This window comes from Asterias rubens, chromosome 13 (genome assembly GCF_902459465.1).
Source record: "Asterias rubens chromosome 13, eAstRub1.3, whole genome shotgun sequence".
NCBI classification, from domain to species: Eukaryota; Metazoa; Echinodermata; class Asteroidea; order Forcipulatida; family Asteriidae; genus Asterias; species Asterias rubens.
Window position 1 is genome coordinate 1,658,962 of NC_047074.1, and position 23,493 is coordinate 1,682,454.

At 37.6% G+C, this 23,493-nt stretch overlaps 1 protein-coding gene across 1 annotated transcript; it reads right to left on the reverse strand.

Annotated features, from left to right (window-relative positions):
- Window positions 1–23,149, reverse strand: LOC117298575 (bcl-2-related ovarian killer protein-like). The gene is made up of 5 exons (XM_033781894.1): window positions 22,629–23,149; window positions 18,511–18,585; window positions 3,223–3,344; window positions 2,491–2,891; window positions 1–2,136 (listed from the first exon to the last, which is right to left on the reverse strand). Exons 3-5 carry the CDS (start codon window positions 3,329–3,331, stop codon window positions 2,002–2,004), a joined length of 645 nt encoding a protein of 214 aa, XP_033637785.1. The 5' UTR covers window positions 3,332–3,344; window positions 18,511–18,585; window positions 22,629–23,149; the 3' UTR covers window positions 1–2,001.
- Window positions 23,150–23,493: the final 344 nt, after the last annotated feature.

A 23,493-nucleotide genomic window follows, 5' to 3' on the forward strand; every position in this document is an offset into this window, starting at 1 on the left:
GTCTTGGTTTCATATTATGTAAATATATTTTATGGTGAGTTTATATTTCAGCATTATAAGCTTCAGAAGATTCTTTTAGACATGGACTGTTCTTCACAAGTTGTTTGAACATTCCTGGAGCAACTACATGCACAAAATATATCGAAAATATTGTATCAGAAACCACAAATATAACAGTAAATGTCAGTGCTCACACCCTTCTAACGGCCATTAATGCACACAAACCTCCACTTTATTGGTTTTCTCTTAAGTGCCATGTTTTAAAAGTGTTCATTTGAAAGAGTGTCAGAAACTTTTTAGATAAAATTAAGGACCAGCCTTCTTGCCAAAATGTTCCTCTATCTATATGAAATTGCTTGTGCAGGGTATTATGTAAATGTCTAGCTTTTCATGGGTACGTAAAGATAAACGTTACCAAACTTAAAAAAATAAAGGAGGGGAAGGGAACGAACTGTTTTCAAATTAGTGTTTTGTGTTAATCCAAAACGGGGTTTTGACTGAAATAACATAGTTTACTACTAACTCAATTTGCATTTGCTGTATAGTGTGTTGGTGTAGCGCTGGAAAATTTACGCCCGCCCCCCCCAAAAAAAAAAACACACAAAAAAACAAAAACAAAAACGTTGCGGTAATCTGTGAACAAGTGCAGCACAGATTTCCTCGGTTATGGCGTTATGTACTCGTTATGACGTCAAATTAAGTTCTGCCTAATAGTGCAGACTTTGAAATAAGAGACCAGCTCGATAATCAAAATGTCACTGACTAATTTGTACCTTGGAGAGCTTTAAATAGATTGTGTGCACCGCATACTCGAAATGTTGTTGCGTGTGTAGTGCTGTTGGTTTTAGCGAATGTCTAAGTTGAGTGAGTTTTTGAGGAATGTAGTCTGACGTCACACTTCGAGGTTCATGAAGTACGCCAGAGTTCTGCTGTTGAGCCCACGTACGTAACCACATTTTGACATGGCATTCACGAGATTCTCTGTTAAATCCGACTTACATATATGTGCATGCATAAACCAATACCTGTCCTTATAGTTGCGGATATTAATGGACCAATCTACGAGTAATGGAACACAGCCTTTTTTGAGGTGATTTTTGTCCATGCTGTGAAACAAGGCCTCGCTTGGACGAAATCGTTTGTTGTTTTATTACACACGCTTCGAAGTTGACTCTGTGATTGCTCCTTCATAAATGGCGTGATCGGTTGTTAGATTCCAATTGGTTGGTTGATGATGACGATGTCTCTTACATTTTTGTCTTCCAACCTTCTGTACTTCAAGCTTGGTACCATCTGTAGGCCTAGTTATGTTAAGTTTGATTTGGAAGCTCTTAGCTTGTTGATACCTTGGTGCGCATTCTTGTGATACCACAAACTGGAAGAATTACTTGCTGTGTCTGGAACCGCTCTTCACGAAGTAGTCACCTTCTTCCAATACAAGAGGTTTGAAACGTGGTCATTACAAAATATAGCTACCTGACTATTTGTCTTGTCTATCTGGTAATTTTCCTCTACTCAATTTTAATTGAGAAGTCAAGTTCAGGGATGAGATTTGTCAGACTTTAATCTGAATTCATAGTTTTTAAGTCGGCCTGGTGGTGAAGAAGATCAGCCTGGTGAAGAAGATCAGCCGTTACTTTTTCCATATATAACAAAACCCTGCTCTTTGATCTACTTCTCTAGTGCTGAGAACACTGTCAAGCTCGGTGGAATCTATAACTCCAGAGGGTTTACCATTCAGGTGGAAAAGCCATAATTTCAACATACATCAGCAGAATTGGTATCCTACATGGTGTGTAGTTTCAGACCCTTTTGTGAACAATGACTCTCACCCCCTTCAAGTTACACCCAGTCTCGACAGGGCCTTCTTGCTGGTGATTGCAGTTCACTTGGTATCTGTATACAGAAGGTTGTGCAAATTCAAGGTTGTGAAATTCGAAGCCTCTCTTTTTAATTGGTCGGTTCATCGTCTGACGTCACTTTTAAGACGTTCCTGATTGGCTATAAATTGTCCTGGAGTTTCCCTGTTGCTAAGATCGTTCCAGCGAATCCGCACAACGCCCCCACAACGCCGATGGTCATTAGCATATTAGAATCGTCCTCTTTGACCCCTCGGAATGTTGTTGTCATATCACCCTAGAAAACAAAGGAAAATAAGACAATCGATTAATATATCACAAAGATCATCAATATTACTTCAAAGCTATCGGTTTGGTTTAGATTGTCAAAGTGGTATTTTTGCTCGTCTTCCACCTCTTAGTAGATAAAGGGGTTCGCCCGGTGCTCCTGGTTTGGTTTGCTGCATATTGCACCACAACACCTTGTAAAACCATTATACATGTAGAAGGAGTACTCATATTCAAACGTAGTCCCTCATACCTTGCAGCGGCAAATACTGAATGTTGAAGCACCTCAGCGTCACTGAGTGACGGTTATGAGTGACATAATGAAGGTAATATAATCTTCGGGAAAAGAAGGGGGAGCACCTACCCATCCGCCTTCTCTAGCAATCCACTCCGCAAGATTCTCTCTCACGAAGTGACTCAAACTCCTGACCACCCTATCCACGAAAGCAGCGTGGTCGTGGGTCCGCTGCTGGACGCACTCGGCCGCCAGTGTGGCCGCAACAGCAAACATGGCCACCACCCTCGCCCACGTGATCCCACTACGGAAGATCTCTGACGCAACGGCCGTGACGGCTTCCTCCACGACCTCCTCGGAAGTGACCCGGATGTTTAACTGAGTGAAGACGTCTTTGAAGAGGTTCGGGTACCTCTGCTCCATCTCGGCACTGACCATCTGGAGCTCCAGCACCGTGTCTTGAATCGTTATCTCTTTCGGTTGGTGGCGTGCTTTTTTGGTTGCAGCGGTGGGAATAAGTTTGACTGCAGCTGGGAGTATGAAACAATATATACATAATATCTCAAGTACAACATGGTTTGCGTGAGTAAGACTACATTTTTGAAGGAATAACCTACATTGGGAAGCCTTGATTGTACTAGCCTGAACATATGACGTCACACTTTCAGATCTTGAATTACGTCAGAGATTTGCTGTAGACCCCACGCACATAATCACATTTGACCTCGCATCATTTTACATTATGTGAACATTTGCCTTCATGGTTGGGGAGATTCGCTGTTAAATTCGACGTACGTGCGTATAAAGCCAACACCTGTCCCTATCCTTGCGGTAAAGGATATAGGGGACATTAGGTCTTACCTGTTTGTCGCCCTCTGTTGAGTAAACCACGCTGACGTAGCTTGAGGTAAATAAACTCATTGCATAGCATAACAGCCTCTTCGGATACCCTGTCTTCCAAAGACGGCATGATGTCTCAAGACCTGTGGACATACAAAAAATCCATGAGTACAAAACTTGTTGTCCCTCACAATGGTCACTTATTTTGGTTGCAGCGGTGGGATTCAGTTTAATTCCGTTAAGTCACTCTGCACTTTGTCACACCAGTAGAAAACGTCGTTCACTCTACGAGCAAGTAGTACTTCACTCTGTTCTACAGCACCAACATTTAATAGTCCCATGAAGCAGAAACTATTAATTCAAAATGGCTATTTAAGCGTGAACGCAAGGTGCTCATAATGCTTTTATATCACGAAGGGAGAACGCAATCTTTTGAGTATTATATGCCATGTGCCGTCGATTTGTCGTCAAGTAGGCTACTGTAGGGCAATACCCACAATACCATCATATTGGGCTTGCTGTAGCTCAGAATCTTTACCCGGGACCAGAACTATGTCTACGAGACTATTATTCAAAACGAGGAAAGGGCAGAGTCGAAAATAATGAGAACACAGTTTTACTTGTTGGGATTTGAATAAACGCGCCCTCAGGGCATATATCTCTTTGGTCAATCAAATTAATTTATCAGACTGAAACTTAACACTTGAACATCACTGCTTTTGTATCCTTAAGCAAGGCCCTTAACCATTGATTCGTCCTTCGGATGGCACGTAAAGCGGATGGGGCATGTGTTGTGGAACGCATGTAAAAAATAACCCAGTGCACTTATCGAAAAGAGAAGGGGTTCGCCTCGGTGTTCCTGGCTGTGGCTGCTCTAAGCGCCGTAGCACCTTGTAAATCCTTTTAAGGTGCTAACCAATTCGGTCTCAAAATTCATTAATGTAATATCCTATCTTTCTAAGAGTTTGTATATACTCAGCGCCTTGTTTGGTAGATACGTGCGCTATGTATAAGACTTCGATGTTATGTTGCTAAGCAAAGTTACGAAACTGCCGGAGTGGTCTGACGCTGTGGAGAATCGCTTGCCTTGGGCCTGCGGTCTTATGTAACTTTGAAACACGGTATACAGCATCCTTATTTGCGTAAAAGAATTGTTATGTGATTTTTGCAATCGACATGTCTAAGCAGATTGGTTTGCAGTTGACACAAGAAGTTCTGGTCAATAACTGCGCGCTGGGTTACTACTAGGCAGCACCAAAAGTACACTTCAATTCAGTCAGTTACTTATTCAACTAAAAGATATTCCATTTCAAAGCTCTCTCCAGTCGACTGCAATTCTAAACCAAGCAAGGTAGACGCCGGTTGTTTCATAAACGTGCACATTGGAGGTAGCCTATGCTTCATATAGAAACATGAGTTTGGTTTTCATTCAGTGCGTCAATATGCCGGTCCGAAACCGTCAATAAACTGGTTCGAATGCGTCAATAAACTGGTTCGAATGCGTCAATAAACTGGTTCGAATGCATCAATAGACCGGTTCAAATGTGTCAATAGACCGATTCAATAGCAGCCTCATATTATTATACGCAACTTTCCTCTCAAGGGAAGTGCAATTGTGAGAGCAAGCCACGACTAAAAAGGGTTCTTTTCACATAAACAGATACAAGTAAGCTGAAAGGCAGAATTAAACTCGATGGACTAAAAAAGACTATTCCCGAAACAACTTCCTCTCTGTTTTGTTTTACGGGAAATTGAGGTTAAATACCGAATTGTACTGAACCGAAACACGTAAGCTGCAGGCATTCCATGCCAAAAATAGCAAGACTCGTTGCAAAATTCCAATATTGTTGAAACAGGCGACTGTGTAATCACATTACCTTCCGTAACAGCTCTGAATCAAATAAGAACATTCGAGTCAGGAGACTGTATTGAGTTCAAGGAGCTGTACAAGTTTCATCGAACGTTCTAGTTTTAAATCAGCAGTGTGTTCGACTCTTGAGAGTCAAAGAGTTTGAGTGTTGAGAGTTAACAAGTTTGAGTTTTGAGTGTTTGAGTATTGCTGTATTGAGAAGCCAAATAGTTTGAGTGTCAATGAATGTTCTAGCTTTGTGACATCGTGATATGATCGCATCTTGAGAGTCCAATGTTTGAGTGTTAAGAGTCAAACATTTTGCATTTTGAGTGTTGATCGATAGTCAAAATTTGTGACTGTTGTTGAGAGTCTATCTTGAGAGTCAAAGAGTTTGAGTGTTGAGAGTTAAATCATTTGAGTGTTGAAGAATTTTAGTGTTTGAGTATTGAACATCAGACGGTTTTAGTGTTGCGAGTTCAAGTTTTCGAATGTTGAGAGTCCATGAGTTTGAGTTTTGAAAGACGAACAATTTGAGTGTTAGTTTCGTTTTTTAAACCTCAACACTCAAACTATTAGTTACTCTTAAAAGAGTTTGAATGTTGTGCGGCTAATAGTTTGAGTTATAAGAGTCCATGGATTAAGCGTGGAGACTGATTTTGTATTACTGAGGGGGGATTGGGGGGGATAAAATATCACTCCACACCAAAACATTTCTCTCTAACGTTACATCCGACTGGATAAGTCTCGAGTTCCTACTTGAATTAGAAAAGAAAAAACACCACAAAGTCAATTTTAAACTCAATGTTTCAGCAGTTTATATACAATCGCACTATCCATACCCTGGTCATTGCTATCAAATAAAAGCGAAATTGTGTTCAATCGTACTCAAATTTCAAAACAGAAAATACCCTATTCATCATAACAAGTACAAAACATATATGCATGGCATAAAGTAAGATAAAATTCAGCAATCAATTACCCCCTATCGCGTCCGGGAACTAAATATAGCCTTCACATTTCCCAAAATGTCAAATTCGAAATTGAGCTATCTGCTTTTATCAGCGGATTTGCGCGCCTTTCTCAAGAAGATAAAAGCCTTCTATTCTTCAAATATATAGACCCTATTTTTAAGGCTATTTTTGAAGTGAATCTTTTATCGTTAGCGTTCAATGACATCTAGTGATCAAGTGTAGATGACTCGAGTTCCATTCTTCATTTGTTGTGTCATTGTGGCCGTGGCTCAGTCTGCCCCGTCTCACAGAATACCGTCTACGATTTCGTTTAAAGGCACTGGACACTCAAAATAGTTGGTAGCATAAAAATTTACTTTGTAGTGAGCAATGAAGAGCTATTGATAGTATATAAAACATTGTGAGAAACATCTCCTTCTGAAGTAACGTAGTTTGAAGAAAGAGGTAAATTCTCACTCGAATAAAAAAGGCTTTAGCTGAAGGTTTTTTATTGGGCATCTGAAAGCACACACATTTTAGTGGGGTACTATACAAGCCACAACAATGCAAACTTAATAAAATTTTGGCTATTAGCCTGTTCTTGCTATAAACAGTACTATTTCTGTGCTATACAGGCTTTATGAAATTGGGCCCTGGTTTCTTCTGTGTAGGTTTCGTTTGTGTGTCTCTCTCTAGGAAAAATATGTAGGCCTAGGTTGTTAGCCATCAGAATTTGAATTGTAAGAAACGTTATTGACAGTAACGTTTCTCAGATTGTGAATTCCGATATCGAATTATTCTTTCTGCGGACTAAACCATTCCGGATAGTATGGTACACTGGTTTTGCTTTGTATGTTTTGTTTATGCATCTCTCCCTCTCCCTCTCTAAGGCACATCCCTTAGCACCTCCACAAGGCCACCTCTCCCGCATCCTTTCTTGACAAATTCTCTCCAGAAATAAAAATCGACCGATCCGTCCGGACGGTTCCTGCCCTTCAGTGCACGGTTCACTAACTCCATCTATACACGGTCCGACGTACGTTCCGACGGGCGGATTAATGAGTGGTGTTCACCGGAGCGTTATAAATGATGGTGATGATTGTAAAGATTGATGTCATTCCGGATTTATCTGACAGCTATAGAGAGCTGCTCGGAATTATTAACGGGGAAACTCAAAGAGTGAATCGATTTAACTAAAACCGGCCGCCATGTTGTTGTTCTCACCGTAATAGAGGCTCGCAACCGTTATAATAGAGAGGTTTGAATATTTTCAGAACTGGTGAATACGTTGAACCTGCTAAAATAATGTTTGTCTCACTGAGACGTCTTTTCATGACATTGTTTACTCATGTCTAAAAAACTTCAGCACCTCAGCAAGTAATATTTTAAAGGAAAGCTTTCTACCGTCATTATCTTCAAACCGTGTAGGCCAAGTTTACTGTAAATCTATGTGGACATTGTGTTTTGTGTCCAACTAAAAGTACACAAGCCCTTTTAAACGACATGGAAATGTGTTGTATGCAGGGTCCGAAGTGGAGTGATTTTCTGGATTACGTTCATCCATTACTTTTATCTGATCAAGATGTTCAAAGCTGTAGAAAAATCACGATTATTTTGTTGTGTATTACTCATAGAGTCAAATATTGCTCGATGGTATTGTTGCGTAGGTGGGCTTTCAGTCAATGTGCACCACTTCAAAAATCACTTGGAAAGATCGATTATTGCGTGCGATATGGGGGTGAGCTGTACTCTCGATAGACTACAATCAGGAAGGTTGTAAGAATCCATTTGCATTATAGCGCTAGGGGAAAAAACAACCTTGGAGTTGTTGTTTGGAAACATCTTTCTATGTGAATTTTTAAATGAAGGGCTCGTGTACCGGGGGTATTTAAAGATTATTTGATACATATGGACCTCCGTGTCGCCTGGGAAGATGCATGGTTGGAAGCCACTCGGTGCACATTTTCTTTGAAAATCATTGTCATTAAAGTTTCGTGCAACTTATAAAATACTTTCGTTCTTAAAGCTCAGACATGTCAAACTCTTGCTTATTTATCTAAACTTGTGCGCCGTAATTCACATGGCCCCTCCGAAATAACGTAGTTTTTGAGGAAGAGGCAATTTCTCATTCAAACAATAACGAGGCTTCAAGCCCCTTATATGCACTCAAAAGCACACAAAGCAATGCAACAAGGTTTTTTGTTTGTTTCATTATTCTCTTGCATGACCCAGCCCAAATTTTCACAGATTTGATGAATACGTTTGGATACATCCATATTAAGAATACAATATTGACAATATTTCCAATAGTGTCCAATGCCTTCAAGCTATTACAAGCCTAACATTGCAGTCACCGTGCCGAAAGTAATACATGGGTCGTCAGCAGAAGTGGGAGAAATTGCAGAGAGGAACATAATATTCAGATTTTGAAGGTCTCGTATTCAATCATAACATTCCACCTCGTAATCGGCGACTAGCATCCCGCAGCACGTCGTAGCTGAGCTACCGGTGCCTAATACTGGAACTGATGTTTAAGCTTAATTGGAAAATGTGGAGAAAATCACAGGCGGCTAGTGGTAGAAGATGTGGTGGTTACGCTGTAGGCTATGCACGTCTATCCTGAATTATGTCACATTATGGTTGCTGTAACTCCGAATGGCTTTGGAGATGATTGCGCATTTCCTTGCAAAAAATCCCATCAAACTGACTTGAATTTGTCATCTTAAGGTTTCCTTGGAAAAAATTACGTTTAAAAGTGTCATAAAAGACGACCTTTCATTAAAACGCCCATCATATTTATTTATGGGCCCTATCCTTAGCGAATATGCACAACAAACTATCCACGAATATGCACATACACGTACCGCCTAGATTATAAAAAGATTCACAAGTCAGTTAGTGAGTTTGGTATCTCCGTAAACCTCTATTGACTATATTCTCACCATCCTGCAAAGTTATTCAAATCCTAAATTCTGAAGTCAGACTCCTCATCTGAACTATTTATCAAAACACCCAGACATGCCTCAGCATTTAACAGTTATGCATTTATGCAATTTAGCAGGTCTGAAGTGTCTTTTTCACTTTTCCAGTCAATTTCACTCGTGACGAATGCCAACACAGAATGGTGCTTTTCCGTCTCTAGGAACGTACGTCAACAAACGGGAGGGACATATACCTAGGGACATATCATTGTCGCTCCGCTTGAGGGTCGAGTTGTAAAAAAGCACGGTCTAGACTGCACTGTGGGCTTTGGCATCTATCCCTTAAAGGCAAAGACACTGGACACCTTTGGTAATATTGTCAAATACATATATTCTCAATGGGTGTCTCCCTGCAGTGAGATTTAGCATACTATCCCTTTAAGGCACTGGACACCTTTGGTGATCGTCAAAGACCATTGTTCTCACCTGGTGTGTCCCAGCATATTATGCATAAAATAACAGATGTGTTAAAATTTGGACTCGATTGGTCATCGAAGTTGTAAAAGAAAAATAGTGAAAAAAAAACCACCACTGTGCACACATGCTTGTGAGCTTTCAGATGCCTAGGAAATTTTAAAAGACTTCAGGCCTGAAGCCTTTGAAGTAAGTCATGACCTATAAAAAACAAAACGATACTGTTACTAAATCTTGAAACAGAAAATGCAAGGTGTATCTGTCTAGACGCATAGATTCGTAAACACACATTCTTTTTTTTATGAAACACGAGACCCTGTATCTCACTGTGAAGTATCTCCAATAGTGACGAGGTGTTAAAATGAAAATGAATATAGATCAGCGTGGAAACAGTTACCATGAATAAACTGAAGTGGGACGTGATGTTGCTTGGGGCTCTTGGGCAATGCGGAAGTGGCTAAAAATTGTACCTCTTCGCGATAAAAATGTCGCACACTTCATGATTAAAATGTCACCCGATTGACGCCATTTACAGACACCATTACCGCACTGTAACACTGAGGTGATAATATGAACACCATTGGCGATGTCTTCATATATTGGAACCGAAACAAATATTTATAATACCGAAGTGTTACATAATACGTGCACATATCTACCAACGGTACTCGATGCGCTTAGCATATACAATTTTTTTTTCTTCTTCGTAATTTCTCATTACGTAATGCAAGCGTTGCTGCAGTCACGTTTCCCAATTTAAAATTTTGGGGCGAAACACTAACCGATGACTTTTAATGGCTTACCCCATTCGAAGTGAAATGTTTCTCAAAATGCTTAATACTTTATATCAAAAGCTGTTGGCTTCTAACCAATAGTTTTATTGCCGTCAACTTTTAAAAATAGCTTTATTGCCCTTGTGTAATGTAATACAATTTTAAATGACTTTTTTTTTTTATTGCAAAAATTTGTTTTTAAAATTTTGCCACTTGAAATTAGAGCTGTTAATCCATATTTGGCACATGTCCCCAGGGCACTCGACCCCAAGGGCTTCCTGTCAATCAACCCACACTGATTGCATGTTATCAGCTCATTGTTCGGAGGCAACAAAATACATATAAAACCAGCTACCGTGTTCCTTCCAAAACAATACAACCGTTACTTCTGCAAAGTCACTTGACACCTTTGGTAAAATTGTCAAAGACAAGTAATATTCCAACTTGGGGTATCCCAACAGATGCATACAAAAATAAACTGTGAAAATTTGGACTCGATAGGTCTTCGAAGTTGCAAGAAAATAATGAAAGAAAAACACACTTGTTCCCAAAAAAGTGTGTGCTTTCAGACTTGTTTTTTTAATATTCGAGTAAGAGATTACCTCTTTCTCAAAAACTGCGTTATACTTCAGAGGGAGCCGTTTCTCTTGTTCTATCAACAGCTCGTCATTGCTCGTTTCAAGTAAGGTTTCATATAACAATTCAATTTACCAGTAATTAACAATAGTGTTCAGTGCCTTTAAGAGAAGTCACATGTCTCTGAAATGTCAAACTTCGTACTAGATTTCCTGCGGGAGACCTATATAGTGCTTTTGGAGCGTCACTCTCGTATTTCACGAGGTGGTCTCGTGTGGTAGTTTGTTTGGATAAATTCCCTGTAGTTCTACGACAAGTATTTTTTACTGAAAAAGGTTGCGGGGAAAGGGTACAGTGTGTGGTTGCTGAATGGTTATAATTATGAGCATCGGACTCAAGATCTGGTGATTCTGATCAGAAGAATGTGGGTTTGGGTCCCGGTTGTGACTCTTGTGTCCTTCCGTATTGTTGCGTCCTTCGGATGGGACATACAGCCGTAGGCCCCGTGTGCTGTGTAATGTACGTAAGAGAAGGGGCTCGCCCTATAGTGTTCGTGGTTTAACTGGCAGCATATTGCGCCACCGTAACTTGTAGGGTTTTGAGGGTTAGGGTTTGGTTAGGGTGTTTCTTATTCACAAGCAACACTTCTACAGGTTTCCTCAGGCTTGCAAGCTACTGTAATGAAATTTTCACGTATGAGGCATTCAATCACAGAAGTATAATAATATAATAATATTAATGCAGAGGCAGTCTACGTTATTTGCTATCCTCGGGGAGGAATATCCTCGCCTCAGTGGCGTTTTAAGTAAACATTTCATGACATTTTCACACGTTCTGAGTGCGAGGCCTGCAGACAGTTTCACTTATTAGATTAGCGACGGATGCTTCTGAGTGCTTGGGTGACTAGGGCCAGTTTTATGTAAATAATTCTTCCATTCGTAAAGCCAATTTTGTTCACCACAGGGAAAGACGAGAGATGTGATTAAGCCGTATTAACAATACACTGAGAGGACTCAATCAAGTTTATGTTTAGAAGGACGCATTCACTGTGAACAAAGAAACACAAAACTGCCTTGGCAATTTCTCTTGGCTTTTAAAGAGAAGATATACGTTTGGCAATCACTCTTAAAATCAAAAGCAATGCAAACCTTTTGTTTCTTTTTTATGTTCTTCATCCCCGATGCAAATTTAACATCTATTTAACTATTAGAAGCCTACATCAGCTGTCGAAAGTATTTTGTCACTGACATTTCACTTCGAAGTCAAATGTGGTTTAATAGAAAAAGAAATCAGTTGGTATACCCTTTAATTCGAATCCGATAAATGTTTCTGTTAGAAACGTTTCTCAGATTATGTATAAATATTAGCCTTTATATCTTCCTTGAAGTCATACATAATATGATATTACAGACTTTCAAGGACTATTTCTATTGGCAAATGATTGCATCCATGGACCAGAATTTTGCCTCGCAGCCCCTCTTTTAAGAAATAATTACTCTTAAAATAAATTTAGATTGTATTTGTATTTGCCTCTAAAAATGTTGGATATTATTTTTGGAGAGTAACTTCAGTTCACACTTCAGTCAGAGAGAAATAAAAACCTTTGAAGGCCTATAAAATGTATTCACGAGGTCACCATTATATCTGCATGACTTTTGGGAAAAGTTCACAAGGCCTTATGATTTTTTTTTTTTTATAGCCTTATGATTTTTTTCAAAAAGTTCACAAGGCTATAGCCTTCTGATTTTTTGGGGAAATTTTCACAAGCCTTATGATTTATTCGCAAAGTTCACAAGGCTTATGATTTTTTGGGAAATTTTCACAAGGTTTATAGCCTTATGATTTTTTTCGAAAAGTTCACAAGGCTATAGCCTTCTGATTTTTTTGGGAAGTTTTCACAAGCCTTATGTTTTTTTCGGAAATTTTCACAAGGCTATATAGCCTTATGATTTTTTCGAAAAGTTCACAAGGCTATAGCCTTATGATTTTTTGGGAAATTTTCACAAGGCTATATTATGATTTATACGCAAAGTTCACAAGGCTATAGCCTTATGATTTTTTGGGAAATTTTCACAAGGTTTTTAGCCTTATGATTTTTTTCGAAAAGTTCACAAGCCTTATGATTTTTTCGGAAATTTTCACAAGGCTATAGCCTTATGATTTTTTCGGAAATTTTCACAAGGCTATTATATAGCCTTATGATTTTTTCGAAAAGTTCCTTATGATTTTTTCGGAAATTTTCACAAGGTTTTTAGCCTTACGATTTTTTGGGAAAAGTTCACAAGGCTATAGCCTTATGATTTTTTTTTTTTTTATAGCCTTATGATTTTTTTCGAAAAGTTCACAAGGCTTTATGATTTTTTGGGAAATTTTCACAATGATTTTTTTCGAAAAGTTCACCAGGCTATAGCCTTATGATTTTTTTGGAAATTTTCACAAGGCTATATAGCCTTATGATTTTTTCGAAAAGTTCACAAGGCTATATATAGCCTTATGATTTTTTGGGAAATTTTCACAAGGCTATATTATGATTTATACGCAAAGTTGATTTTTTGGGAAATTTTCACAAGGTTTTTAGCCTTATGTTTTTTTCGAAAAGTTCACATAATGATTTTTTCGGAAATTTTATGATTTTTTCGGAAATTTTCACAAGGCTATAGCCTTATGATTTTTTGGGAAAAGTTCACAAGGCTATAGCCTTATGATTTTTTCGGAAATTTTCACAAGGCTATATAGCCTTATGATTTTTTCGAAAAGTTCACAAGCCTTATGATTTTTTCGGAAATTTTCACAAGGCTATAGCCTTATGATTTTTTGGGAAAAGTTCACAAGGCTATAGCCTTATGATTTTTTGGAAAATTTTCACAAGGTTTTTAGCCTTACGATTTTTGGGGAAAAGTTCACAAGGCTATAGCCTTATGATTTTTTTTTAAAAGTTCACAAGGCTATAGCCTTATGATTTTTTTCGAAAAGTTCACAAGGCTATAGCCTTATGTTTTTTTCGAAAAGTTCACAAGGCTATAGCCTTATGATTTTTTCGAAAAGTTCACAAGGCTATGATTTTTTGGGAAATATTATGATTTTTTCGGAAATTTTCACAAGGCTTTTAGCCTTATGATTTTTTCGAAAAGTTCACAAGGCTATATAGCCTTATGATTTTTTGGGAAAAGTTCACAAGGCTATAGCCTTATGATTTTTTGGGAAATTTTCACAAGGTTTTTAGCCTTACGATTTTTTGGGAAAAGTTCACAAGGCTATAAGCCTTATGTTTTTTTCGAAAAGTTCACAAGGCTGTAGCCTTATGATTTTTTGGGAAATTTTCACAAGGTTTTTAGCCTTACGATTTTTTGGGAATAGTTCACAAGGCCTTATGATTTTTTCGAAAAGTTCCTTATGATTTTTTCGGAAATTTTCACAAGGTTTTTAGCCTTACGATTTTTTGGGAAAAGTTCACAAGGCTATAGCCTTATGATTTTTTTTTTTTTTATAGCCTTATGATTTTTTTCGAAAAGTTCACAAGGCCTTATGATTTTTTGGGAAATTTTCACAATGATTTTTTTCGAAAAGTTCACCAGGCTATAGCCTTATGATTTTTTTGGAAATTTTCACAAGGCTATATAGCCTTATGATTTTTTCGAAAAGTTCACAAGGCTATATATAGCCTTATGATTTTTTGGGAAATTTTCACAAGGCTATATTATGATTTATACGCAAAGTTGATTTTTTGGGAAATTTTCACAAGGTTTTTAGCCTTATGATTTTTTTCGAAAAGTTCACATAATGATTTTTTCGGAAATTTTATGATTTTTTCGGAAATTTTCACAAGGCTATAGCCTTATGATTTTTTGGGAAAAGTTCACAAGGCTATAGCCTTATGATTTTTTCGGAAATTTTCACAAGGCTATATAGCCTTATGATTTTTTCGAAAAGTTCACAAGCCTTATGATTTTTTCGGAAATTTTCACAAGGCTATAGCCTTATGATTTTTTGGAAAATTTTCACAAGGTTTTTAGCCTTACGATTTTTGGGGAAAAGTTCACAAGGCTATAGCCTTATGATTTTTTTTTAAAAGTTCACAAGGCTATAGCCTTATGATTTTTTTCGAAAAGTTCACAAGGCTATAGCCTTATGTTTTTTTCGAAAAGTTCACAAGGCTATAGCCTTATGATTTTTTCGAAAAGTTCACAAGGCCTTATGATTTTTTGGGAAATTTTCACAAGGCTATAGCCTTATGATTTTTTGGGAAATTTTCACAAGGTTTTTAGCCTTACGATTTTTTGGGAAAAGTTCACAAGGCTATAGCCTTATGATTTTTTCGAAAAGTTCACAATTTTCACAAGGCTATATATAGCCTTATGATTTTTTGGGAAAAGTTCACAAGGCTATATAGCCTTATGATTTTTTCGGAAATTTTCACAAGGCTATAGCCTTATGTTTTTTTGGGAAATTTTCACAAGGTTTTTAGCCTTACGATTTTTTGGGAATAGTTCACAAGGCTATAGCCTTATGATTTTTTTCTAAAACTTCACAAGGCTATAGCCTTATGATTTTTTTCGAAAAGTTCACAAGGCTATAGCCTTATGTTTTTTTCGAAAAGTTCACAAGGCTATAGCCTTATGATTTTTTCGGAAATTTTCACAAGGCTATATATAGCCTTATGATTTTTTTCGAAAAGTTCACAAGGCTATAGCCTTATGATTTTTTCGGAAATTTTCACAAGGTTTTTAGCCTTACGATTTTTTGGGAAAAGTTCACAAGGCTATAGCCTTATGATTTTTTCGAAAAGTTCACAAGGCTATGATTTTTTGGGAAATATTATGATTTTTTCGGAAATTTTCACAAGGCTATAGCCTTATGATTTTTTCGAAAAGTTCACAAGGCTATAGCCTTATGATTTTTTGGGAAAAGTTCACAAGGCTATAGCCTTATGATTTTTTGGGAAATTTTAACAAGGTTTTTAGCCTTACGATTTTTTGGGAAAAGTTCACAAGGCTATAGCCTTATGATTTTTTTCTAAAAGTTCACAAGGCTATAGCCTTATGATTTTTTTCGAAAAGTTATGATTTTTTCGGAAATTTTCACAAGGCTATATATAGCCTTATGATTTTTTGGGAAATTTTCACAAGGCTATATACAGCCTTATGATTTTTTGGGAAATTTTCACAAGGTTTTTAGCCTTACGATTTTTTGGGAAAAGTTCACAAGGCTATATATAGCCTTATGATTTTTTGGGAAAAGTTCACAAGGTTTTTAGCCTTACGATTTTTTGGGAAAAGTTCACAAGGCTATATATAGCCTTATGATTTTTTTGGAAATTTTCACAAGGTTTTTAGCCTTACGATTTTTTGGGAAAAGTTCACAAGGCTATATATAGCCTTATGATTTTTTGGGAAAAGTTCACAAGGCTATACGATTTTTTGGGAAAAGTTCACAAGGCTATAGCCTTATGATTTTTTACGCAAAGTTCACAAGGACTTTGATTTGTTTCGAAAAGTTCACAAGGCTATAGCCTTATGATTTTTTGGGAAAAGTTCACAAGGCTATACAGCCTTGTGTTTTTTTTAGTATAAACAAATCTCAAATTTCCTGAATTACCCCTGGTGATTTTATCCAAAACTGGTCAAAAATTTACCAACTTGCAAGGTTTACTCCTTTTGACTTAATAAAAAATAATAATAAAAAATGGATAAGTTGCAGGGCTTATCCTTGTGACTTTATCCAAAATGGACTAAGGTGATTGTTAACAAAAGCTGTCGAGGTACCTACATTAAGATTTAATAGATTGTTTAAATTAATTTAAATTAAAGCAAATTTGTGCAAAGAGTTAGTCAGAGTGTCGACCAGGCTTTCAGGGGACTCAAAGTCTGGTCGAAACCAGCGTGGTGATCACCCATTAGAACCCTTCAGGGACTGGCAGTCCCGGTCCCTCCTTTACTCTCCCACACGGTAAATCATCCACACCTAATTTGGGGATAGACATGACGGACCCCAATCCATTACTGGTGCTAACAGTAAAAGTCATGTCCCTCTTGGTACGGGTAGGATTCGAACCGGTGTCCCAGCTCTGGATTGCACGCACAATGGAACTATCCAGTACACCGTGTCGCCACGGTGCCCGCTGGTGTTTGGAGATGATTTTAATACTACTTAAATAATCCACAGCGGCGTCAAATGAAAAAGAAAAACAGAACACGTTGGGAGTTGAACCGGGATCTCGTGGCTCCTAATCCAACGCCTACGTCGCACAGCTAAGGCGCCATCTGATAGTTACTACTCACAAAATTAATTTATTATTTAACCCAAATTTTTCCCGGAACTAGGCCTTTAGTTGGAATTATTTCAAATCATTTTTTATTTATTCAAGATCCCAAAAGGTCTTAGATGGTGGTGACGTCATGCACAGCCTCTTCACTTCGTCTTAAAAATATCGTATAAAGAGCTTTTCTTTACAAACTTTTGTAAAAACCAAACCAAAGCTTCTTAGTGTTATCCTTTCTATTTCAAGGAGAACTTGATAAAAATGCAAGGCGTTCCTTAAACTTTTAATCAGTTTTAATCGCAGAAAATGATCGAAAGTGTTTCTCATTTTGGCTAAAATGAAAAGCTTAGTATTTAGTGTACATGTAATGACTAATTTAAAAGATACAGAAGTGTCATTTTAATAATTACTGTTGTTTATAGACAGCAAGTCCAGGGGTTCGGTAGGGAATATAACTGCCTCAAAGACCAAATAATGAAAGCCAAAAACTGCAGATTGTATTTATTTAGCTCTTTATTTTCAAATGTTAATAAATACACAGATCAGACTTGATAAATAAAGGCACTGGACACTATTGGTAATTACTCAAAATAACCGTTAGCATAAAAACATACACTTGGTAACGAGCAATGGAGAGCTGTTGATAGTATAAAACATTGTGAGAAACGGCTCCCTTTGAGGTAACATTGAGAAAGAGATATTTTTTTACTCAAATATTAAGACTTCAAGCCATAAGCCCTTTTTAGGCATCTGAAACCACACACATTTGTGTTTCAAGAGTCTCTTTTCTTGCATTAATATTCTCATGCAACTTTAATGACCAATCGAGTAAAAAATTTTACACATTTGTTTTGTATGCATTTGTTGTGATACACCAAGTGAGGATACTGGTCTTTGACAATGACCAATTGTGTCCGGTGCCTTTAAGCTCTTATGTTACTTAATGATGGTCTATACACAATCCGTTAAGTGCTGTATGCCGTTAACCATTTACATTGTTCCAATTCATGCACTCTCGGCCTAATTTCATAAAGCTGTTAGGCAAAATATACTGCTTGACAACTTTCTTTGCTAAGCAAAATATTGGGTGGGGCACCAGTCACCTAATGCACAATAAGTGTAATACTGGCAGGTTAACTGCTAAGCAAGACATTAATGTGCTTACAGTTTTGGACTAACAGGTTACTGTCACAGAGGCAATCTCAGTAAGGCTAGCCAGGTCTGTTGGAGTCTTGTCCCAAAGGTTTTATAGCCTTGTGAACTTTTCAAATTTGGCTGAAAAAAGGTTTGCTGGAAAAGTGTACGAGGCTCTAGCCTTCTGAACTTTGCAAATGTTGCCAATTTTGCTTTGAGAGTGTACAAGGCCTTGTGAACCTTTCAAATTTTGCTGAAAAGGGTACAAGGCTTGTGAACTTTTGAAATTTTGCTAAAAATGGGGACAAGGCTATCGCCTTGTGAACTTTGACAATTTTGCAGTAGAGTAGACTTTATAGTAGGTACTCACCGATAAGGTGAACAAACACCGGTTGTCTAGTCAAGATACACGATGGTTCTTACCGATCACGAATCGCCGATCATTCTAAACATAAAAACGACAGAGGAGATAAATATTCTGTGGTTGGTGCTGTCAATTAAAAGCATTGGACACCTTTTGACATTGTTAAAGACCAGTATTCTTTAGAAATAATAATGCGTAACTTATCTGTGAAAAATTTGACTCAAATGGTCTTCGAAAATGCAAGAGAATAATGGAGGGAAAACAAGTGTACTTTCAGATGCCTAAAAATATGTCAAAAAAACTTCGGGCCAGAGGCCTTTAAATATAATTTGACTAAGAAGGTACCTCTTTCTCAAAAATTACGTTACTTCAGAGGGAGTTTTTTCTCACAATGCTCGCTCAAGTAAGTTTTTATGCTAACAATTAGTTTGAGTCGTTACCAATAGTGAACAGTGCCTTTAATGTCATGTCTGAAGGCTAGTCATCACCTCCTTCTACTGTCTCTAAGATGTCTGACAAGATAATGTAAGTTATCACACAAGCGCGAGTGGAATACGGAAAAATATAGCGCTTCTGCGTCCCATATCCAACGAGGCCGAAGGTGGTTTGTAACAACTCTTAAGATATTGTGTACAGAAGTGGAATACGGAAAGATATAGCGCTTCTGCGTCCCATATCCAACGAGGCCGAAGGTGGTTTGTAACAACTCTTAAGATATTGTGTACAGAAAAAGGAGACTCAATGTTAATAGTCGAATGTTGCAAGAGAAGTACGGATCAAGTGGTTTTAGATTTGGTGCTGTGGCAAGCAGCACATGGAAAGAGGAGCAAAGTAAGCCCTGTTAAAACACCCAGCAACCAACTATGCGATTACTCCAACCTCACCTATGAGGACATGTGTAACTCCATGCTGGACCGGAACATTTGGAAAACCATCACGGTCCGGTGGAAGTCATTAGATTGAATGAATAAGTTTCAATCCTATATTGTTCAAGCATTAAACTAACCCGGTGGAAATTTCATTTCAAAAGGTGCAAGCGTTTTTGAGATGTTGCCGAAAATCTGGAGCGGTTATTTTCAGGAAGGGAAGAATAAATCCGTAGATTGGAACTCACAATCAGAGAAAGGTTCCTGCCAGTAACTCTAATGAAAATCAATGATGGGAATGGTAGTAAGAATCCTGCGAATTGACTAGAAATCAATCAAAACATTTGACTCTGAGAAACTATTAGCCAATGAGAAGCATTTTCCTGGGTCAGCTTGACTCGGAACGAGTCAAGCCAACTGGGGCTCAGAAACCAGGTCAATTCTGAAGTTAGAGTTGACCCAGTCCACGCTCACGAATGAGTTGAGAGTTAGATAACGCACAAGAAGTCAAGCTTTGCATGGTGTGTAGAAATAGAAACTGATCATGTCAGTAGGGTTACGGTTCAAAACCAAGTGAATTAAATCTCTCCCTACATACAGAAAGTGTATTGGACCCTTTCGGGGGAAAAAAAGTTCACAGATTTACAAATAACTTACAGGGTTTACAGAAGATAGTGGTGAACGACTTCTCTTGAAATATTTTACCATGAAATGCTTTACTTTTTGAGAAAACAGTAAAACAACATCAATTCTCGATAGCGAGAATTACGAATTTATTTTAAACACACGTCATGACACGGCGAAACGCGCGGATACAAGGGTGGGTTTTCCCGTTATTTTCTCCCGACTCCCGATGACCGATTGAGCCTAAATTTTCACAGGTTTGTTATTTGACATAGAAGTTGTGATACACGAAGTGTGGGCCTTGGACAATACTGTTTACCGAAAGGGTCCAAAGGCTTCAAGATATCATGTATGAGTCTAGAGGTATTGAATCATCCACGCTTGCAATCTCATGTCCATTTGAATTTTACAATTTTGTGAAATCCAGAAAACATTGCGCGAGTCTATAACCAACATAATATTGTGCAATCATTCCCCTCAGTGGGCTACATCATGTGAGACGTAACTGTCTGATGGACAGACTGAAGCGAATGAGAAACGAATCAAAAATCAATTTCAGAAATTTGTTTCCGCATCGTAAGAGTAGTATAGTAGTTATAGCAGTAGTAGTTAAAGGCACTGGCACATTCAGTAATAATTGTCAAAGACCAGTATTCTCACTTGGTGTATCCAATTACATGCAAACATGTCACAGCTGTGAAAATTTGAGCTCAATTGGTCATCGAAGAGAACAATGAAAGAAAACCACCCTTGTTGCAGCAATTCGGGTGATTTCAGACGCCTATAAAGGGATTCAGGCCTGAAGTCTTTTATCAGATTCACATTATTTGAGTGAGAAATTAACTCTTTCTAAAAAACTACTTTGCTTCAGAGGGAGCCGTTTCTCAATATGTTTTATATCCTACCAACAGCTCTCCATTGTCGCTTACCATGTAAGTTTTTACGCTAATATTTATTATTTTGAGTAATTACTAGTAGTGTCTTTAAGAAGGCCCGTCGACGCCAGAAAAAAAAAATGACTGTGTGTTTACAGCATCAAGCATGGGCATTATTCACGCTTGCATGCTTATTGAACAGAACAGAAAATGAAGAAGATCGTCCCAACTAAAGCCATCTCGTCTCTGATTGTCACGGTCAGGTCTTCACGTTAAAGTAACTTCGTGTAAAGGTATTGTTTGTCTTTTCAAAGGTATTGTTTGTCTATTCAATGGCTGGAGTGATTGAAAAGCAATTGGTTTTAAATCCATGGGGATAGACGGATTTGTATCATAAGAAACTTTGAGTGTTTGTAGTAATGAATTCGATTTGCGGATTTTTATTTGGTTGGTTACGAGATTGCAAAAGGAATAGGCCGAGATGAAATGACAATGGTAATTGTCAAAAACCAGAATCCAACTTTGTGATACACATTTATAAAAATTGATCAATCAAATTGGGTATCACAAACCTGTGAAGATGCTAGGTTCTATGTTTAGAAAACAAAATCACTGGAAAGTTTGGATTTAATTGTTTAACTTTTTGATTGTGTGTGTCTGTGTGTTAATATTCTATAGAAATTTGCAAGCTTTTGAAAAATGTATTGCATGAGAACAACTCCATACATCGTGTGGTTGTTATAAATTAGAAAAAAAAAAAAGATTGATTCGTTTTCGTGATCCTAACATTAATTCATGTCTAATAGACAGGTTGTGCAAGTATTTGTTTTGTGCATCGTCAATGGTTCATGCAAACCATTTTTGCGTATAAAAATGTTTGCTCCCTCTGAACAGTTCTTGAAAAAGAGGTTTCTCACAATATTTGATACTATTTGCAGATTTCCATGCTCGTTACACCAAGTAGGTTTTTATGCTTCACAATCATTCTGAGTAATTAGGCCTACCAAATCTGTCTGGTGCCTATATCAGATAATACAAAAGCATTAATACATTCAAATAAGATGTTGTCAACCTCTTGTGGCATGGTCAACGCGCTCCCTAGCCCCCTTTCACCGCATCAGGCATCCTTCTTTTCTTACGTGTTGTGTTGTCATTTAGCCTTCGAGAGAGATTCTACTCGGCTAGGAACGTCAGGGCATTAACCGTTTTGCCGTCAACGCATGATGTAATTTTTCCCGTAATCAGTTAAAAGCTATATGACTTTAGCTAATTAACTTGGCCTAAACCAATTAGTATAATCAAACTCAATCTATGTCGCCGTAATGTACATTAAATGTCATTCAATTATAAATTTAGCCTTCATCAAAGACTCTGCTAGAGGGTCGAAGTCAGGCCATTAACAATTTGTTTGCATTTATACAATTTGGTTGGTAGGTAGTTTGCAACACCTAATTCTCTTTTCTCTTTTACAGTTAAACTAAGAAACCAAATACACCTATATGATGTGTCTGTCTAAAGAAATAAACAAAATCAAATACATGTCAAAACAACAAATCAAACAAAACAACCCTTTGAGGGAAAAAAAACATTTCCCGAAAACATATCGTAATACGCCGTTACCGGTCACACAATTCCGATTTCAATAAAAAAAAAAGCACACTCACGTCTTGAATTCACAATGGAAAAACAAGAACAATCGTCAATCAGTGGTAACAAGGCTTGAAGTAAATTGAAAACAAACAAGACATATAGGCCCTACCTGTATGGCACATGGCTGAGTGAAAAAGCAGTCATCTTTGAAGCTCAGGCGAGTTGTTTACTAAGAAGATCATGATTTTCTCTTATATGCAATTTCCGCGGGACACAGCGTGTTTACAATTCCACTGTTGTTCGAGTTTATGCCGTTACTGTATGCACCGAGCGTTGCAGACGATATTTTTAAGAAATCGCAAAATCTTCAGTGCGGGAAGATGTTAGTCACTGATGCACTTGAAACGTGAACGTGATTGGTTGAGACGTGTGACGTCAGTACGGCTAACGAGAACCGACAAGGCTTGCGTTTACTGCTCACAGAGAATGTGATTTTAAATACAGTGGAATAAGTGTAGATTGCGAGGTGAGCCGGCCATGCAGTGACAACAGACGCAATTTTTTATACTCCCTAATTGGATTGAGGCTGGAGACGTCCCTTTCAAAACACGCTATGTGGGTCAGGCATAATTGCATGTGTGAAAACTATAGTACGGGATTATTATATGTGGTCTGGCAAGGCAATGAAATAGACCGGACTTTTGTCTTCACTTTCTAAATAACAACAATAATTAGTTTCATTTAATGTAGGCCTACGTTGCAAAGAATTTTAAAATCTTAGTTTCTATGCCTACTGAAAAACAATTCTTACCCCCCCCAAAAAAAAAAAAAAAAAAAACCCAAAAAACAATGATTTTCTTTGATGCAATTATTATATTTAAGAAAAATTGAACCTTAATTTCTATTGAACTTTTTTTCTTAACTATAATAACAGTAGTTAATTTCCTTTGATGTAATTTACATTGAAAATAATTGTTATATCTTAGTTTCTACTGAATATATTTTCTAAAAATTAAAATAGCAATAACCTAATT

Bases quoted from the DNA above. Each gene is read 5' to 3' on its own strand.
- LOC117298575 (XM_033781894.1), bottom strand. From the start codon at position 3,331: ATGCCGTCTTTGGAAGACAGGGTATCCGAAGAGGCTGTTATGCTATGC. The intron at 2,892-3,222 runs GTAAGACCTAAT...TCATACTCCCAG, and splicing joins CAACAGAGGGCGACAAACAG to CTGCAGTCAAACTTATTCCC. The intron at 2,137-2,490 runs GTAGGTGCTCCC...TTTGTTTTCTAG, and splicing joins TTGCTAGAGAAGGCGGATGG to GGTGATATGACAACAACATT.